Source organism: Chiroxiphia lanceolata, chromosome 15, assembly GCF_009829145.1.
Source record: "Chiroxiphia lanceolata isolate bChiLan1 chromosome 15, bChiLan1.pri, whole genome shotgun sequence".
NCBI lineage: Eukaryota > Metazoa > Chordata > Aves > Passeriformes > Pipridae > Chiroxiphia > Chiroxiphia lanceolata.
Window position 1 is genome coordinate 1776886 of NC_045651.1, and position 16338 is coordinate 1793223.

The window sequence follows — 16338 nt, forward strand, 5'->3', positions numbered from 1 at the left end:
AATGAGCACGAAGGGAGAGCTGAGAGACTGCCACTGCCATCATCTAGAACTGACACACATGGTGGTTTCCATTCCTGTACCCAGGCATTTCCCACCAAGACTGAAAAGCGAGTCCTGTTCCCCAGTTATCAGAGCCTCCCCAGGCTGAAGCCAAAGCAGAACAGCCAGTCACAGCAGGCAGCATGCCTTCAGCAGGGATTTTCCTAAGGAAATTTAAAATAAAAAGAGCTCCAAGGGCTGCAAATGCAGAAGTAAATGCACAGACGTAGAAAGCTGAAAGCGAACACAATTCCTTCCCTCTCCTGTTGTTCGTCATCTGCCACCTCTACTTTGGGGAATGATTTGTTGCCTTTTAGAGCTATTTATATGTTACTTGTAGCACTGCATGGAAAAAAACACTTTGAAATGTTACGGTGCACCATCCTTATTAAACAATCCCTCAGGCACCACGGAATTGCTCCAGCCAAGTGAAGGACGCTGCACATCTGCCTCCTCTGGGGTAGGTGCCAGCCCCGCTCCTCCAGCAGAGAAGGCCTCACATGTCCCTCTGGAGGCCTGACTGCTGTTATCAGATGGCCCAGATTATCCCCAAGATTTGTGTCCTACCTGTTGCCATCCTGCTTTTTGCCTCGTCAGCCTCTGCTAAGCTGAGCTTTGATCCCCCAAGTGACTCCTGGTTCAGGGACCTTCTTTCCTTTTGCTGCCTAGACATGAAGGATATGGAGCTGGAGCTCCTCAGCACCTCGGCTTCAGACAGGAAGGCTTTGATGTGGCACAAAGTGCCTGGCTCTGAGATTCCTCTGGTCTCTTCAAACAGCAGCAAAGCCACGGCTTGTGATCTGTGCAAAAGGGCATTTTCCTTGGGGAATGGAAGTCACACCGGCGTTCACATCCTCCTTGTCACGGCAGAACAAGCTGCACTGGTGCTTCAAAGAGCTCCTCAGCCTTAAATTGCTGTAACACGGTGACAAAGTGAAGAATCTGCCTCTGAACCTCCCCTGGATCCCAGCAGAGTTGTGAAACAGTAGTTCTGTGAATGCCTTTGCCAGCACAGGCCCCTGCATGTGCCAGAGTCACACAAGCCACTGCACTCGAGGGCTGTGGGGTCCACACGGCTCCTCCGCACTGGGAAGGCTCCAGCAACTGCTCAGCTACAGATATCTGAGCTGCAAGGCTGGGCCATGCAGGTGTGCACAGTGAAGGGTCATGGAGAGAGAACTAAAGCAGTAGTAAAGTAGTAATAGTAAAGCTCCCAGGCCACAGGTCCCTCCTGAGCTCCAGGACCGTGCTCCCTGCTCCCCAGAGCCATGGGGTTCACTCAGCAGCAGTACCTTGGCTCCATCCCATTGTCCCTCAGCCACAGCAGCCCAAAACCTGCACTGGGGAAGGAGGACAACAGAGACATGACCAGAACTGAGTGGGTTTCCTCCACAATTTTCCCTTCCAAGGGACAATGAATGTGTTTGCAACCTCTGCACCTTCTCATCTCTGCACTGTTTCTCATCTGGAGCTCGGATCAACAGCAGGAGATCAGACACTCAAAGGGAACATCCTTTTGGTGAGAACACCCTATAAAGAGCCATTTCATGGACTGACATCTCAGCAGCTGAGCAGCACCAGTCCACGAAGGGTCCTTCCTTTGGCAGTCCTGGCTGTCGCTGCATCTGCTGTCTCTGCAGACACTGTGACACCCAACGCAGCAGCCAAAGGACTCAGGGATCTTCATTCTCCATTTCTTGGCCTTTGCTGTAAAGCTACTGGCAAAGCCAAGGACAGGAATGCTCCCTGCCTGCTGGCAGAGCTGGCAGCCACAACACTCTCAGCTCTGATCAAAGATGCACCTGCAGCACCTTCCTCTCTGCCATGAGAAAGCAGAACATCCTGAGCAGCTGCTTCTGCATCCCAGTGGTGCCACAGCAGGTGGGGACATGGCACATCCATGCCAGGACTGCCAGGCCACGTCTGTTCAGAGTGGCCACAACAACCACAGACTTCAGCTGTCCCCTCCTGCATGCAGATTTTATCCCAAACTATTCTACAGCTTCTCCATCAGCTGCCATCTAAATGCAGCTGCCCTGTGAATCCAGGCTGTTTCAGTGACAGCATCCCCAGTGACTTCCAGTGACCACACACGTCACACGTACAGACAAGTTTTGGCACCGACCCCAACCAGGGAGTGAGAAATCTCCCTGCACCCAGAACTGGGCAGGGGCAGTTACTCACATGTCGAAGGGCTGCCAGCAGTGGGAACAGGCTGCATATGTTTCCCAAGGCAAGGACCCTGTCATTTATGCAATAAATGGCACATTTATTCTGCTATTCAGGAAGAAATAATAATTACAGTGGCCTGCAGTCTCCAGCTCTTTCAACTCTGTACTTATAGAGCAAGCAAAAAAAGATCAAAGCAAACAGCACTTCCACAAAAACCTCTGAACTGGCTTTTAGCTGCTGGACAAAAGCAGGGCAGCAGGAACTGCTTCACATTGTCCCGTCCCGTTCCTGTTTCATAACAGCAGCCTGGCACTGCAGGCAAAGCACGTCAGGAGGCAAAGCACTGCTCGGGTGCTTGAGCTGCCCTGACCCTCAGCCTCTGCCTCAGCACAGTGCTCCAGGTGTGCCCTGACATGTGCTCCTGCCGTGCTCACTTCACCTCAGGGCAGGGAGCCGTGAGCCAGGCTGGGCACCGGGTGGGCTCTGCGTGGCCAAGGGCACTGGGACAGCGCCAGAGGAGCCAGGGCACGCCGTGGGTCTGTCCACGAGCACAGCCACGGGATCCTCCCTCACAAACACGTCCCCAGCGCACATAACTCTCCGTCTAATGAAGTTCTCAGCCCTGTTCCAGGGGAGATTTACAGAGAGCTTTTTTCTCTTGGAAGCAATAACAGATGGACAGCAGGAAAGAGAAGAAATTAATGAACAGGTAATCATTCCCAAAGTTGCAAATAGGAGCGATTCCTCACCCTGAGACAACTCTGGAAAACAAGATTAAAATGCTTAGGGGACATATTCTTGAAACTGCAGGTAATAGAAGAGATAAAATGTATTTACAGTATCTCACGGGGAACGTGTACTTTTTATTCTGCTGAGAAATGTAATCTTCCACTCCTCAAGTTAAAAGGGTGCCCCAAAAAAGGCAACTTAACAAAGGGTCTTTAATGGCACCTGGGTCCTGTTCCAGAACACAGGCTCTCCTCTGCTCCACCCTCCAACCCACGACAGGAGCCACAGTCAGCACCTGCAGCAACACCCAGCACACAAACATGAATAATCTATGCAAACAGCACAGTTTAACAACAGCAAAGGGGAGGCTGGAATGGGAGGGGGGTTAAAGACACACTCCCTCCACTGATGTCTCCTAAGGGAGGAGGAGGGCAGGCCTGCCTTCCTCAACTTCCCAGTGCCCGCAGAGCCGCAGCTGCCAGCAAACACACTGTGCCTCCAGTAGCCGCCAGCAGAAACAATTTGTCATGTGTCAGATCAAATAAACTCTTGTGAGGCCACTGTACTCCCTGAAGCAGATGGCTGCCAAACTCCAAAGGAGAAATCCAAGAAAGCGAGCCGGCCGGTGTCAGACCCAAGCGCTCTCGGAGCCCAGCACACTCCTCCCTGTGAAGCACGGCAGCACACAGTCCCACGCAGCGCTCCCACGGGGGGCAGCCACCAGCACCAGCCATGACTAACAAGAATTTGGTGTTTGAATTATCACTCTGGGCTGAAGCCCCACATAGTCCAGAAACTCCTCATCCAGTGGCACAGCTCCTCACTCATCCTCGGGAGGCCTGAGGAAGGTTAATGCCTGTCAAAGAGCCTCAGTGCGGGAATATGCTGCGATGGATTATCACCCATTTGAGCAAACTGTCCTCCCCTCCCAGCCAGCATGTGCTCTCTCACAAGTGAATTTCCTCAAAATTGAATTACAGATTACTAATTTTTCCTTTTAAATAGTCCTAGAGCCTTTTTTTTGTTCATTCCTGAGCACTATTGCAGTTTCCCATGCCCTGGACTTGTGCTGTTCCAGACCTCGTGTCGAGGTCTCTCGCAGTCACCCTCCTCGCTGCACAGTCCTGCAAGAACCATTAAAGCACAGAGCCTGGAATGTCCTTCTCTCTGAGATCCTGCTGGGCAGGAGAACGAGCCCCTAAAACTGCTCTGGGTACATCTGCAAGGATTAATCATGCCAGCAGTACTGCGGGGAACACAAACCATTCACCTGCTCCTGCAAAGACCAGGCTCAAGCACTCACTGGTCTGCACTGAGGGCACATCTCAGCCCACGGCTCAGCCCCTGGCTCCAGATGTTCCAGTGTGCTCCATCTGGGAGCAGCCACCTGAGCCCTGCCACAGACAGAAAAATTGCTTTTTCCACAGAAGATGAGTAATGGCCCCAGGAAAATGAGTCTGCAAGAGGCCCGAGGTTCCTGGATGCTTTTGCTTATGGCAAAGCAAGAGTGGCTGGGAAAAAAGGCAGAAGATCCAAAGAAGGGACAGCAGAAGCAGGAGACATTGCTTTAAGTCACCAAAAAGCAACTGTGTGTCTCAAAACTCAGCAACAGAGCCTCGAGTGACATTACATAGCAACAAAAAGGAGTGAAAAAATGAGAAATCTGGCAGTCTAAAGCAAGGAACAAGGGAAGAACAAAATCAGGCACAGGGCATTCCCCTTGGCACGAGCAGTACCAGCACAAACCTCAGCTGTGTGGGGGTTTATCCAGTTTAATTAAAGAGTATCTGATGCCTAATGACAAGTTTTATTTAGAGACCCTTTTATCTGTACCAGGACTCCTCTCCAGCCATGGGCAGTGAGCACAGGACCCCATCGTGCCAGCCTTCCTTGGGCAGGATTCTTCCTCCCTAGGACCCTCCCACCGGCACAGCACACCCCCCAGCCAGGCACCGGGAGAGCTGGAAAGGACTGGAGGGGCTGCTTCCAGCGAGGAGCACAACACAGGCTGTTCCTGGAGTGCGGGAAGTGTTACACCGAGATCCCGAGGAGGAGTGGGGGGTGAGCAGACACAGGTCTGTCATTGACAACGATGTTTTTCATGAACTTACAGTCAGGAGCCAGGGTCTCCCAGATTCCCAGGTTTCCATGCTCCATTTCCACCCTGAAGCCCTGTGGACAGTGACCCAGCCCGGCTCAGTGCCAGCCCCAGGCACAGCCCTCACCCCCAGCCCGGGATCCCTCTGCAGGCAGGTTAAGCAGGCAAAGCTTTAGCCATCAACCCAGGCCATGGCTTAACTCACATCTCTGAACGGAGGCTCTTCCTCTGAAAAATTTATGCTTTTTTCAGCTCTCTGACTCAGAGATATTTCACAGAGAATCAAAGAGCTGTAGCGCTGTGGGAGTCCAGGGCACCCGCACTGACTCCCTCAGCAAGGTCTGGTTCTCTTTCTAAACAACAGCAAATTCTCCAGACACTTGGAAAGAACCAAACCTACCTCAGCCACCAGAGCCAGGCAGAACTGAGCCATCTCAAGCACAGTTCCTATGAGTAGAGGCTGAGGGAGCTGAGGTTGTTCATCCTGAAGGAGGCTCAGGGGAGACCTCCTCACTCTCTGCAACTCCCTGACAGGAGGTTGTAGCCAGATGGGGGTTGGGCTCTTCTCCCAGGAACCAGCAGTAGGACTTAAGCTGTGCCAGGGGAGGTTTAGGTTGGATATTAGGAAGAAATTCTTTACAGAGAGAGCAATCAGCCATTGGAATGGGCTGCCCAGGGAGGGGGTGGATTCTCCACCCCTGGAGGTGTTGAAGGCGAGAATGGATGTGGCATCAGTGCCATGGGCTGGGAAGCACGGCAGGGTTGGATCAAGAGTTGGACTTGATGATCTCGGAGGTCTTTTCTAACCCAGGTGATTCTATGATCCTATGATCTCGCCCCCTCCTCAAGCCTGAACAAAGGAGCCCATTTACAGTGTCACCCGTGAATTCCTTTACCCCAGAGCACGTGGACAAGTGCCAGCTGTGAGTGCCATGATGATTCCCAGCAGCCTCCTGCTGACCTGGAACAGGCTTCCCGAGCTTCTCCACATCTATTGTGTACTTGATTACCCCACACTCGCTGGAAGAAAAGGAATGAAATGCACTCAAGAGCCACTTGGTGATTCCTGATCTGGGTACAACAATGCTGGATGCAGCAACACCACGTTTCCTTCCCAGCACCCTCCCTGGCCAGTCACCAGAGACAGAACAAGGACCTCACACCCAGCCCCTCTATTCTGTCACCCTGATAAGGGCCTTTCTGGACAAGCTATCACACGCTACTCAACAACACGATATTCTGTGTCCAGGGCTTGCAGCAGCACTTTGAGCACCCACAGCTCCTTCTGGAAACTTTCCACAGTGTAACAGTTTATTCTGTGGGCAGGAAGAGAGCAAGGAAATTAATTAAGTCAAAGTAAGAAGAAAAAACTCCTCCTAAAGTGAGTTAACTGCAGCAGTTGTGAGCAGGCCAAGTCCATTTTAAGGGCTATGCGTTTTCACTTCCACGGTCTTGGAAAAGAAAATGGAGTGACTTTGTTCTGTATGCATATTGTCCACCATTTGTTATTGTCTGTCTATTGATGCTTACTTGAAAAACAAAATTTAATTAAATCCCACAGTACTGCATGGCCTGCCTTTGAAATATGCCCGCATTAGTGGATCATTACAGTAAATGAAATACAGCTTCATATCGGATTTTTCAAATAATGTCCTAAAACAGTTACAAATTAAATAATACTCTTGCAGAGAGAAATTAAGAGACACACTGTTTAGCAAGGGCAAAGAAATGTTTACAGATGAAATCTGGAATGAGACGTGGAGGCAATGAGGCAGAGAGGGGCCAGAGGGCTCTTCTAGACCTTGTTAGGACAGTTCTCCGTGTCCCAGAAACTAGACAAGGAAAGAGTGCACCGAGGGGGGCAAGAGGAAAGGGCAGTGTCCCCAATCCCCCAAGGATGTCAGCATGAGCAGACAGGGGTTGGGGTGTGTTGGAACAGCCTGCCAACCCAGGGAGGTGTTTCTGCATGCAGGAGAGCTCAGTGCACCCACACACCCTCCACATCCCTTGGAAACCCAACCAGTCACGGGAAAGTGAAGCCTTGCAACCAACTCGGAGCAGTGAAAACCTGGACACTGAGTGGGATGAGAAAAGGGATGCAGGAATCACAGAATAGTTTGGGTTGGAAGGGGCCTCATAATCCAGTCCAACCCCCCTGCCAAGGCAGGGTCACCTGGAACAGGTGACACAGGAACATGTCCAGGTGGGTTTGGAATGTCTCCAGAGAAGGAGACCCCAGGCCCTCCCTGATCACCTGTTCCAGTGCTTTGCCACTGTCCCTGGAAAATTCTTGTTGAGGTGAACTTCTTGTGTTTTAGTTTATGCCATTACTCCTCATCCTGTCACTGGGCACCAGACTGAAGAGTCTGGTACGATCCTCTTGACATCCACCTTTAAGATATTTATATGCATGGAGGAGATCCCCTCAGTCTTCTCTTCTCTAGACTAATCAGGCCCAGTTCCCACAGTCTCTCCTCATAAGAGATGCTCCAGACCTCTCATCACCCTCTCCAGTAGCTCCTTGTCTTTCTTGTACTGAGGAGCCCGAGCTGGGCCCAGCCCTGCAGATGTGCCTGCCCAGGGCTGGGCAGAGGGGCAGGATCCCCTCCCTGCCCTGCTCCAAGGCTCTTCCTGATGAAACCCAGGATCTCATTGGCACTCCCAGCCACAAGAGCACACTGCCAGCTCATGGTCAACTTGTCATCCACAAGGAAGGCGCTCTTGTGGCAGGATGAGAAATATATATACAGGGAGAAGCAAAGCAGCAGGAGGTTTGGCATCTCAGGGTGAGCAGAAGCACAAGTGGGTTAGTGAGTCAGCGCCGGGCACGGCGGCAGCGCCTGGTGTGGAACAACGCAGAGCAGCGTGTTAAAAGCCAGTGAATATTGCATGAGCCTTACAGCTCTGGCTTGAAGAGATTTTTTCCTTAATAGCACCTGGGGTGATGCCAAGTGTTCTCTGACAATTTATTTACTCTGAGAAATCATTTTCTCCTAAATAAGCACAGCCCATTACCACATCCTTCTTCCCGTGAGCCTGGGAAAGGCTGTGCCCTGCAGCTCCTGTGGTCTCATCTCCAAGGTGATGCACCAGCTCAGGTACTGCCTCCAGCAAGAAGGCAAAATTCCCCAAAGGAAAGGCTGCACCTGCCCCCCAAGGAAAGGCTGCACCTGCCCCCAAAGGAAAGGCTGCACCTGCCCCCAAAGGAAAGGCTGCACCTGCCCCCAAAGGAAAGGCTGCACCTGCCCCCAAAGGAAAGGCTGCACCTGCCCCCAAAGAAAAGGCTGCACCTGCCCCCAAGGACAGGCTGCACCTGCCCCCAAAGGAAAGGCTGAACCCTCTCCCAAATGACAGGCTGAATCTCCCCCAGGAAAGGCTGAATCTCCCCCAAAGGAAAGGCTGAACCTCCCCCAGGAAAGGCTGAAGGTGGCCGAGCTCTCATCAGCACAAGCCCTGGCCTGAGGTGCTGGCTTTCCCAAGAAGCAGAGCATGCTAGCCTAGCCTACAAGCAGGCTGGAAACAAAGAAAAAACCTTCCAAGGGCACCTCTGGATCCATTTTACAGGAAAACAGAAGATTCCCAGCTGCTGCTCATACCAGGGACCAGCAAGCAAGAGACACGTTCCCATAGGTCCTGCTGAGTTCTCATCAGCACGTGAATCTATAATTTAGAGGAAAAACGTTCAGCCTGGCATATAATCACTGAAAGCTGTCAAATTCCAGCCCATGCAGGGCTTCCTCTGTGGAAATGATCCTGCTCTGGGACCCAGGGACTCCTCAGCAACTTCATGTCACAAAATCAGATGATCCCTTACGCATTGCCTTATCTATCCTACAACAGTAACGAGCTCTGGGACCCCACAGCACTAACAGCACATAGAAATGTTGGGCAAACCCCACCAGAATATAAAAAATACAGCCCAGGATCCTTTCTAAAGGAATAATAGGGTGGTAGAGGGGCATTGGGAGTGACATAACAGAGCTGGCACATGGAGCATGTGGGGAAAGAGGTTGTGATGAGGCTGTGGGGGCCAGACTGTGGAAGGCAGAGCCAGCACAGCCCAGTGCCCTCCTCTCCTCTCACACCAAAGGCTCCATTGGGATCAACAAGTCCAGGCCGCTCACCTGGACACCCCCAAATGCTCTCCCATCAGGCAGATTCAGGCTGGCTTTGTGCTTTCCAGGCTGTGGCAAAGCCTCCCCGACACTTCAAAGCAGCACAACCAGCTGGCAGCAAGGATGGAGATTGCTGAGGCTCCACAGCCTGCCTGAGGTGGGAGCAATCCAGGGGTACCACCATCCTCAGGCAGCGGGAGCACCAGAGGGTGAAAACGAGCAGGTTCACATCCTGGTATTCCAAGAAACTCCTCTCCTCCTCTGAACATAGCCAAAATGAAGTCTGAACATGTAAAGCACCCCAGACTGCCAATCCCAGTTTGCCGAAGGAAATAAAGGGAATGGGATGTCCGGTATGGAGACAGGGATGCAGCCCAGGCACCTCTGGAATGCCCTGCTCCTGCAGTTCAAGGTTAAACACCCCCTTTGCACTGACTTCTGAAACTGCCTCTCTCAGAAGCTGCACCAGGTAATTAGAATCATTATAACTATTATTAGACCATAATATTATTATAGCATTTTTGCTACACTTGACATCTGTTGGCTCATAGATTTAACTGGTACATAAGAAATAACTGTGCAGAGATTTCTTGCAAATGAGCAGCAACATGGAAGACATTACAGCATTCTGCGATAAAGAAGTTAATTTTATGGACGTATGCCTGAAATAAAAATTCTAAAATTAAGTTAAACCCTTAAAACCCCTTGTTAAAGGAATTATTTGCGTTTAAAGTAGGCAGCCACTAAGAAAATCCTGAGTTTTCTTCAGATGCTTAAAGGCATATACCTGGCTTGGTATTTTCTTCAGATCAACATATGTATCTTCTTCCCACCTGCTCCAGTGATCCAGAGGTTTCTGGATCATCCTCCCATTTTCCTTTTTGTCTCTCTGCAGCAGGCACTTGAATTATTTGGGCAGAGTCTAACTGCACAGGGAACCAGTATAATCAGGGCTCTTACAACCTGCTGACTGCAAATCCTATAGAATTATCAGCAAGCACACATCTAGAATAAAATACAGCTTCTTGCAGCCCACGAAGCCCAAAGGGCTTTGCAAACTGGGCTTGGGATGCAATTTATCCATCAGTGAGATTCTGCTGTAATCCAGAGTGGAACACAACCTTTCTACCCATATTTAACTACAGCACACAGCCCCTGAGAGACAAGTAAGGAAGAATTCAACAAAAACCACAGGAACACTTCAGGGAGGCCGGAATTTTCTCCCCTGGAACTGAAATTTGGTCAGGGCACCCACCGAGGTGGTGCCTGCAGGTCCCTCCCAACTCAGGATATTCCACGATTCTATGACTCAACCATCAGGCATGGACCAATACAGGAGAACAAACAGGGCACAGCATCTCCACCCCAGTGATGGTGTCCCTGAGGCACAGCTGGAGGGAACAGCTGTGGACAGGTACCTCAAGTTACCAGCCTGGAGAGGAGGGAGAGATGAACCCCACAGAGGAACCCTGCATTGTCCTTCAATTCAGTGGGGCCCAAATTTCACCCCACAGTGACACCAATGTGCAAAGAAAGATGGAATAGAGGATGGAACAGTACTTCAGAAAAGGACCAACCTCTTAAAACTCCAACAGCTGAACCCAGTAGCTCAGTCCTTACAGAACTCAGGGTGGGTAGAGCTGGCCCTGTCTGGGCAGTAACATTTTCTTCAGTGAAATCTATTTCAGCTCAAGGAATTCCTCCTCCTTAAGCAAAACTGGCACTGAGGCAGAGCCTTGGTGGAATGAGGTATCCTGCAACCTCTCCCACAGTGACACTAGTCAGGGATAAAAATGAGTGTCATTAATTTCTTCAGAGCAAGTAATTTTTAATTCTTCCAGAGCAGAGCAACCACACAAGGAACTGGGAATTGCTTGAGGAGAAAAATGTAATTTTACTACCTTAGTCACACATAGACAAGCCCAACTCTCACTGAGGAGAGACCTGTGGACAAACAAAAGGGAGCGGGACATGCTGGACACAAATTCCTCCCACACATATCCTGCTGCTCAGGGAGTTCTGGGATTGCCTCAGAGCCATCCCAGTCCCAGCCAGCACCAGCAAGAAGCCCCAGGCAAATGAAGTTCTTGAAAGTTCTTGAAAACCATCTGAGCTTTCAGAAACAGAGCACAAATCCCCCTGTACAGAGACATGCCCATCACACCTCTGACCAGCACAAAGCAGGCTTCTCACTCTATCCATCCAATGCTTTCAAAAACCAGAGGAGCTGGGACTAAGTCTAGGTGAACTCACCTTAATGAAGCCCAGTGCTCATTACTAACTAAGAAAAAAGAGACCAACCAAAGCAACTCAACCCCACACACTTTATTCCATGTCACCACAGGAGAAATCCTCGTGTCTGGGCTCTCAGAGCTCAGCCCAAGTCTGCTTCTGTTCATCCTTTTCATTAACGCCTGAACAACAGAGAAAGCACTTTTCTAAAACCTGAAAGGATGCCCAGCAGTTAAGAGCTGGAAGCACTCTGGAGGTCATGATCGGAATTGATAAACTGAAGGAAAGTTCCCAAAACACCCACAAATCAATAGAAAGAAAAGCCAGGAAAACAATGCAAAGAACTGCACTTGGAAACAGCACAAACAGAGATCGAGCACACACAGAGGCCAGGGGAAAGCTCTCCAGGTGGGGGGAATGCTGAGGAAAATCAGGGACTAAATGTGCCAGTGCTGTGACTCCACAGCTCCAGCTGTGAGGAGCTAAACATCTCCTCTGGTCTGGGAACATAAAAATCCCAGTTCTGGGCTCCATGCCAGGTATCACCTCTAAGTCACAGACAGACCAGAGAATCTGGGCAACTAGTGGAGCACTCAGCAGTGTAAAACACAGCACCCCATACCACCTGCAGAGGGGTTTCTCCATCCCGCTCCCTCCAGGGCTGGTACCAGCTCTCAGACTTTAACAGGGTTTACAAGAAGGACAACCATCCACTGGGCTCCCCTTTCTGTGACAGCAAGAGCTGAACTGGCTGCTCAGTTTGCTGCAAGGGAGAGTTAGACAAGCAGTCAGGCTCCCTGAGACTGGGATTCCATCAGGGCCCAGAGGGAACTGGCCCCTGCCCAGATCTGCACTACCATCCACCACTGCCCAGCCTGGAGCCAAGTATCTCTCACCTGGCTCAGGACACATGGACAAGGAAGCTGCTCCAGCCCTGCATTTCATTTTAGCATCCTCCATCTGGCCACTCCTACAGCAGTGACAGAGCCAAATGAACAGCCTCTTCATCCCCAAAATACAACAGAGCTCCTCATCCCACTGCAGGGGCACCCACACACTACAGGCACCGAGCACCACCGTAACCATTTCCATTCACACCTTCATTATCTTTCACAAACGAAGCTCTTCAGCTTCATTTCCCATGCAGGGGGATGGGATGCACCCCTGGGGAAGGGTTTCCCAGCTTCCCTCCTCCCCTCTCACCCCACATAGCCCCACCAACCTCTGGGACTGGCTGGACCCAGCCCTCCCTACCCCAGACAGGATAATTTGAGGGGCTCATTGCTGAAAGAATTGAAGTAATTGCAACAAGGTATTCCAAAGCAGGTGAGAGCAGCTGATGCCATCAGCACACCGACAGCTTGGGAGAAATCCAGCAAGGGGGTAAGAGCTACAAATCCCATGCAAGAGCAGGGCTTAACTTCCAGGAACATTTAAGATTTCCCAATGACTCAAGGGGATTTGGGGTTTTTCTGAGCTGCCTTGTAAACCGCAGCCAGAATGGATTTGACAAAGCCCTGGTTAGCAGGCACTGTCTCCCTTCGCAGAGCTGCTTCCCAGAGATCCCCAGTGTTGTGTCATTTCTCACTTCAGGTGTTAAGAATATCTGGGTGTTAATAAAAAAATAGCAATTGGTTTTACAGAGAACTTATCAACAAAGCACTGAACAAATCTTAATTAGAGCTGATTCACCTCCCTCACGAGTATGAGTTAAATGTTCTTTCTCAGAGGGGAACAAGTGGGGAAAGCTGAGGGGGGTTATAAAAGCCACGGAGGGAGTCAGTAGCAGAGAGGATTAGCACACAGAAAGGCTGACTGTTATCCCTAAATTTATCCCAATAATTCACTGCCTTGCAAATTCTCAAGTTATGGCTGATGTGCTTTCACCTACCCAGCCCAAGCAGGAGCACACAGAGAGAGCTCTGGGGGTGCTGGAAAGTTTTACTGGTGTTTTATTGCTCAGGCTAAAGAAATTCTCAACAGTAAGAACAGAGGTGGTGGTAGCACCAGCACTGCTCTTGTGCTGCTTTAGGGCATGAGGACAGCACTGCAGGTTCAAGGGCTGTTCTGACAACTCATGAGGAATTGTTTCCAGCTGATTTCTTTAAAAGGATCATATCTGTATCCCTTCAAAACTAGTAAATACGTGGTCACACGGCCAGGGATTCCAGCACTACTGTCAGCTGCATTAGCTGCACTCCTACACTAAAGTTTCTGGGATAATATTTTGGATACTTCCACCGTTTCTGTAAATGCCCTGGAGGCTGCTGAAAAACAACGTGGTCCAGGCTGGTCATTTTAAGGCAGGGTTGAGGGAAAGAAAAGACAGAAAAATACAAGTCCATCCCTTAACAATGCTGCTCCCAGAGCACAAATGAATTTAAAGGCTCACACGGAGCAGGGACACTGCGGCAGCACGTTCGGTAAATGACAGGGTGTGTCATCATCTTCTAACGTCCTCCAGAGACTTATCTGCACTTAAAAGGTTCCTGCCAGGGCTGTGCTCGGAGCAGGCTCTTCCACAGACACTTCACCACGGCAATGCCTCTGCACGTTACCCTCCTTTGGCAGGCAAACCCAACAGCGCTGGTGCAGGCAGCTCTGCCTCCGCCCCGCACTGGGACTGGCTCAGTTCTAGCAGCCAAACATCGCAGAATAAATAACTTGCTCGTAAGAAATTGTATCTACAAAACTTGTTAGTGTAAACCCAGCCATGCTGAGAGGCGGCAGCGCCAGTGCTCTGTCAAAGATCACTCCTCGCCCAAGTGTTAGTCAACCACTGAAGTTAAACATTTTCAGGCAACATTCCAAACAGTGTTTATACACAAAATCCCATTTGCTCAGCATTCGCTCCCCGGCCTTGTGCAACGTGTAATTTTGCGAGTTCTCCAGCCAGAGAGCCATATGCAGGCTTGTACCAAAATAATTAAACAGTTTTAAAATTCAGGCCCTGAAGAAAAATCCATTTTAATGTCCTGGAGCTGCTCCAGCGGTACCAGCAGGTTTCTATTCCACAGCTGCCTGGGAGGTCCAGGCAGGACCCAAACTGCGCCTGTTTGGGGGAACTTATGCTTAGATACTTATGTTTGAAACGCCTCAGTGTAAGGGACCCCTGTCCTGCCCCAGAGCGTGGGTAAGTGTCACCACAGGGTCCCCACTGCAGCCCCAGCGGCTGCCTGCCCTGCCCAAGCCCCCGGGGGCGGATACTGCCGTCCCTCACGGCCCGCGCACGTCCGCTCGGAGGCGAAGCGGGGTAGCCCCGGCCCCGTCAAGGCCTCACCGCCGGCTCCGCTCGAACGAGGGCAGCGGCAGCGCAGGGGAGGCAGCGGCCCGCGCCCACAGAGGCCGTGCCCGGGGGCTGTCCCGGGGCAGGGGCGCGGCCCCTCGGGACCCCGGCGGGACCTCCCACCCCGACCCCCCCACTCACCGCTCCGCACTGCGCACGCTCCACCCGGCCCGGCCCGGTCCCGCCCCTTGACCACGCCCCGCCCAATCAGCACCGCCCCTGACCTCTCTTCTCCCCAAAACCCCGCCCCCCGCCCCTCCGCGCCCAATCAGCACCGCCCCTGCCCTCTCTCCTCCCCTCGTCCCCGCCCCCCACCCTCCACGCCCAATCAGCTCCGTTCTTGACCCCGCCCACCGGCCCCGCCCGCGCCCCGTGAGGCGGTGGCCGTGCTGCCCTGACAGGACCGTGTCCGGACCGTGTCCGGGCCGTGTCCGAGCCGAGCCGTGTCCGGACCGGGCCTTGTCCCGGGCCTAGCGTTGTCCGGGCCGAGCCTTCTCCCGGGCCGGGTCAGGAGCCGCCCTAGCTGTGGGAACGGCCTGTCCCAGGCAGCGGGCACCGGCCCCGCCGGGGTGTGGAGGCCTGGAGGAGCTCTCCCCTCAGGGAGGGACTGGTGAGGGACCTTTCTGCGTCGGGTTAGGTTGGGCATCAGGAATTTCTCCCTGGAAAGGATGGTCAGGCACTGGAAGGGGCTGCCCAGGGAGGTGGTGGAGTCCCCACCCCCGGAGGTGTCCAAGGAAGGCCTGGCCATGGCACTGAGTGCTCTGGGCTGGGGGACAAGGTGGGGATGGGGCACAGGGGGGACTCCGTAGGCTGGGAGGGCTTTTCCAGCCACAGTGATTCCTTCTTCGTGGAGCATAGCCATGATTCCATGTTAGGGAAATTGTGTGGAATAAGCGGCTTTGCTGAACATCCGCTGCTGCCGTTCGGGCTGCTCTGGGACCCTCACCCGTGTGGTGGCACCGGGGCTTGATGGGCTCCAGCTGCCCAAGGAGCGGGGGGGAAACGGGAGGGCAGGGACAGCCCTGAGCCCCCGGCACGGGGGTGCAGCCAGGGAGGGGGGGCTGGGCCAGGGGGGCTTCAGCTGCCCATGTTGGGGTGTCCTGAGATGCCCTGGCACCGGTGCTGGGAGAGAAGGGGAGGAAATTTGGGATGGGTGCTGGAGGACAGGAGGGGATGTTTGAAATGTGTGCTGGGGGACAGGAGGGGATATTCACAAGGATCAGGAGATATTGTTGGCCTCACACCTCACATATCACATCCCTGCCACAGGCTGCTTCAGCACCTTTATTTTTCACATGTTCTGAGGGAGGTCGTGAGCTTTCAGGTAGATACAAGGGTGTCAATTCACAGGCTTGGCACCCCTGGCCCATCCTGAGAACGAGGTGAGAAAGTCAGAAAAGGCACAGGGAATGCTGGGCTGCTGCAGGTGCGACCCCACGACTCCCTGTGCCTTGTTCACTTCCAGCACTGTGCTGATTAAAATCAGATGCCAAAGCACTTCCTGCCCCTCTCCCAGTGTGACTGAATGATGGCATTGCAGAAATGATGGAAAATCCACAGCCAGGAGCTGTGCAACCCTCCCTGGCAAGAGCTGGGCTGTGGCTGAGGAGCAGCCCGTGGGATCCACCACACAGCAGCCAAACCCACCCTGCCAGCCCCAGAATTAA

At 52.3% G+C, this 16338-nt stretch overlaps 1 protein-coding gene across 4 annotated transcripts in view; it reads right to left on the bottom strand.

Moving 5' to 3' along the window:
• The window catches only part of SIL1 (SIL1 nucleotide exchange factor), a 99772-nt gene extending 84896 nt beyond the window's left edge, over positions 1-14876 (bottom strand). Inside the window, exons 1-2 of one of the 4 annotated variants that reach the window (XM_032703249.1) lie at positions 10731-10860; positions 8584-8698 (exon numbers count right to left, since the gene is read on the bottom strand). In XM_032703249.1, coding sequence (XP_032559140.1) covers positions 8584-8595 — 12 coding nt within the window. In that variant the 5' untranslated portion in view covers positions 8596-8698; positions 10731-10860. Of the gene's footprint in view, positions 1-8583; positions 8699-10730; positions 10861-14457; positions 14509-14812 lie in introns of those variants that run through there. The other 3 variants (XM_032703250.1, XM_032703252.1, XM_032703251.1) reach the window with 3 other exon arrangements.
• Between the last annotated feature and the right edge of the window lie 1462 nt (positions 14877-16338).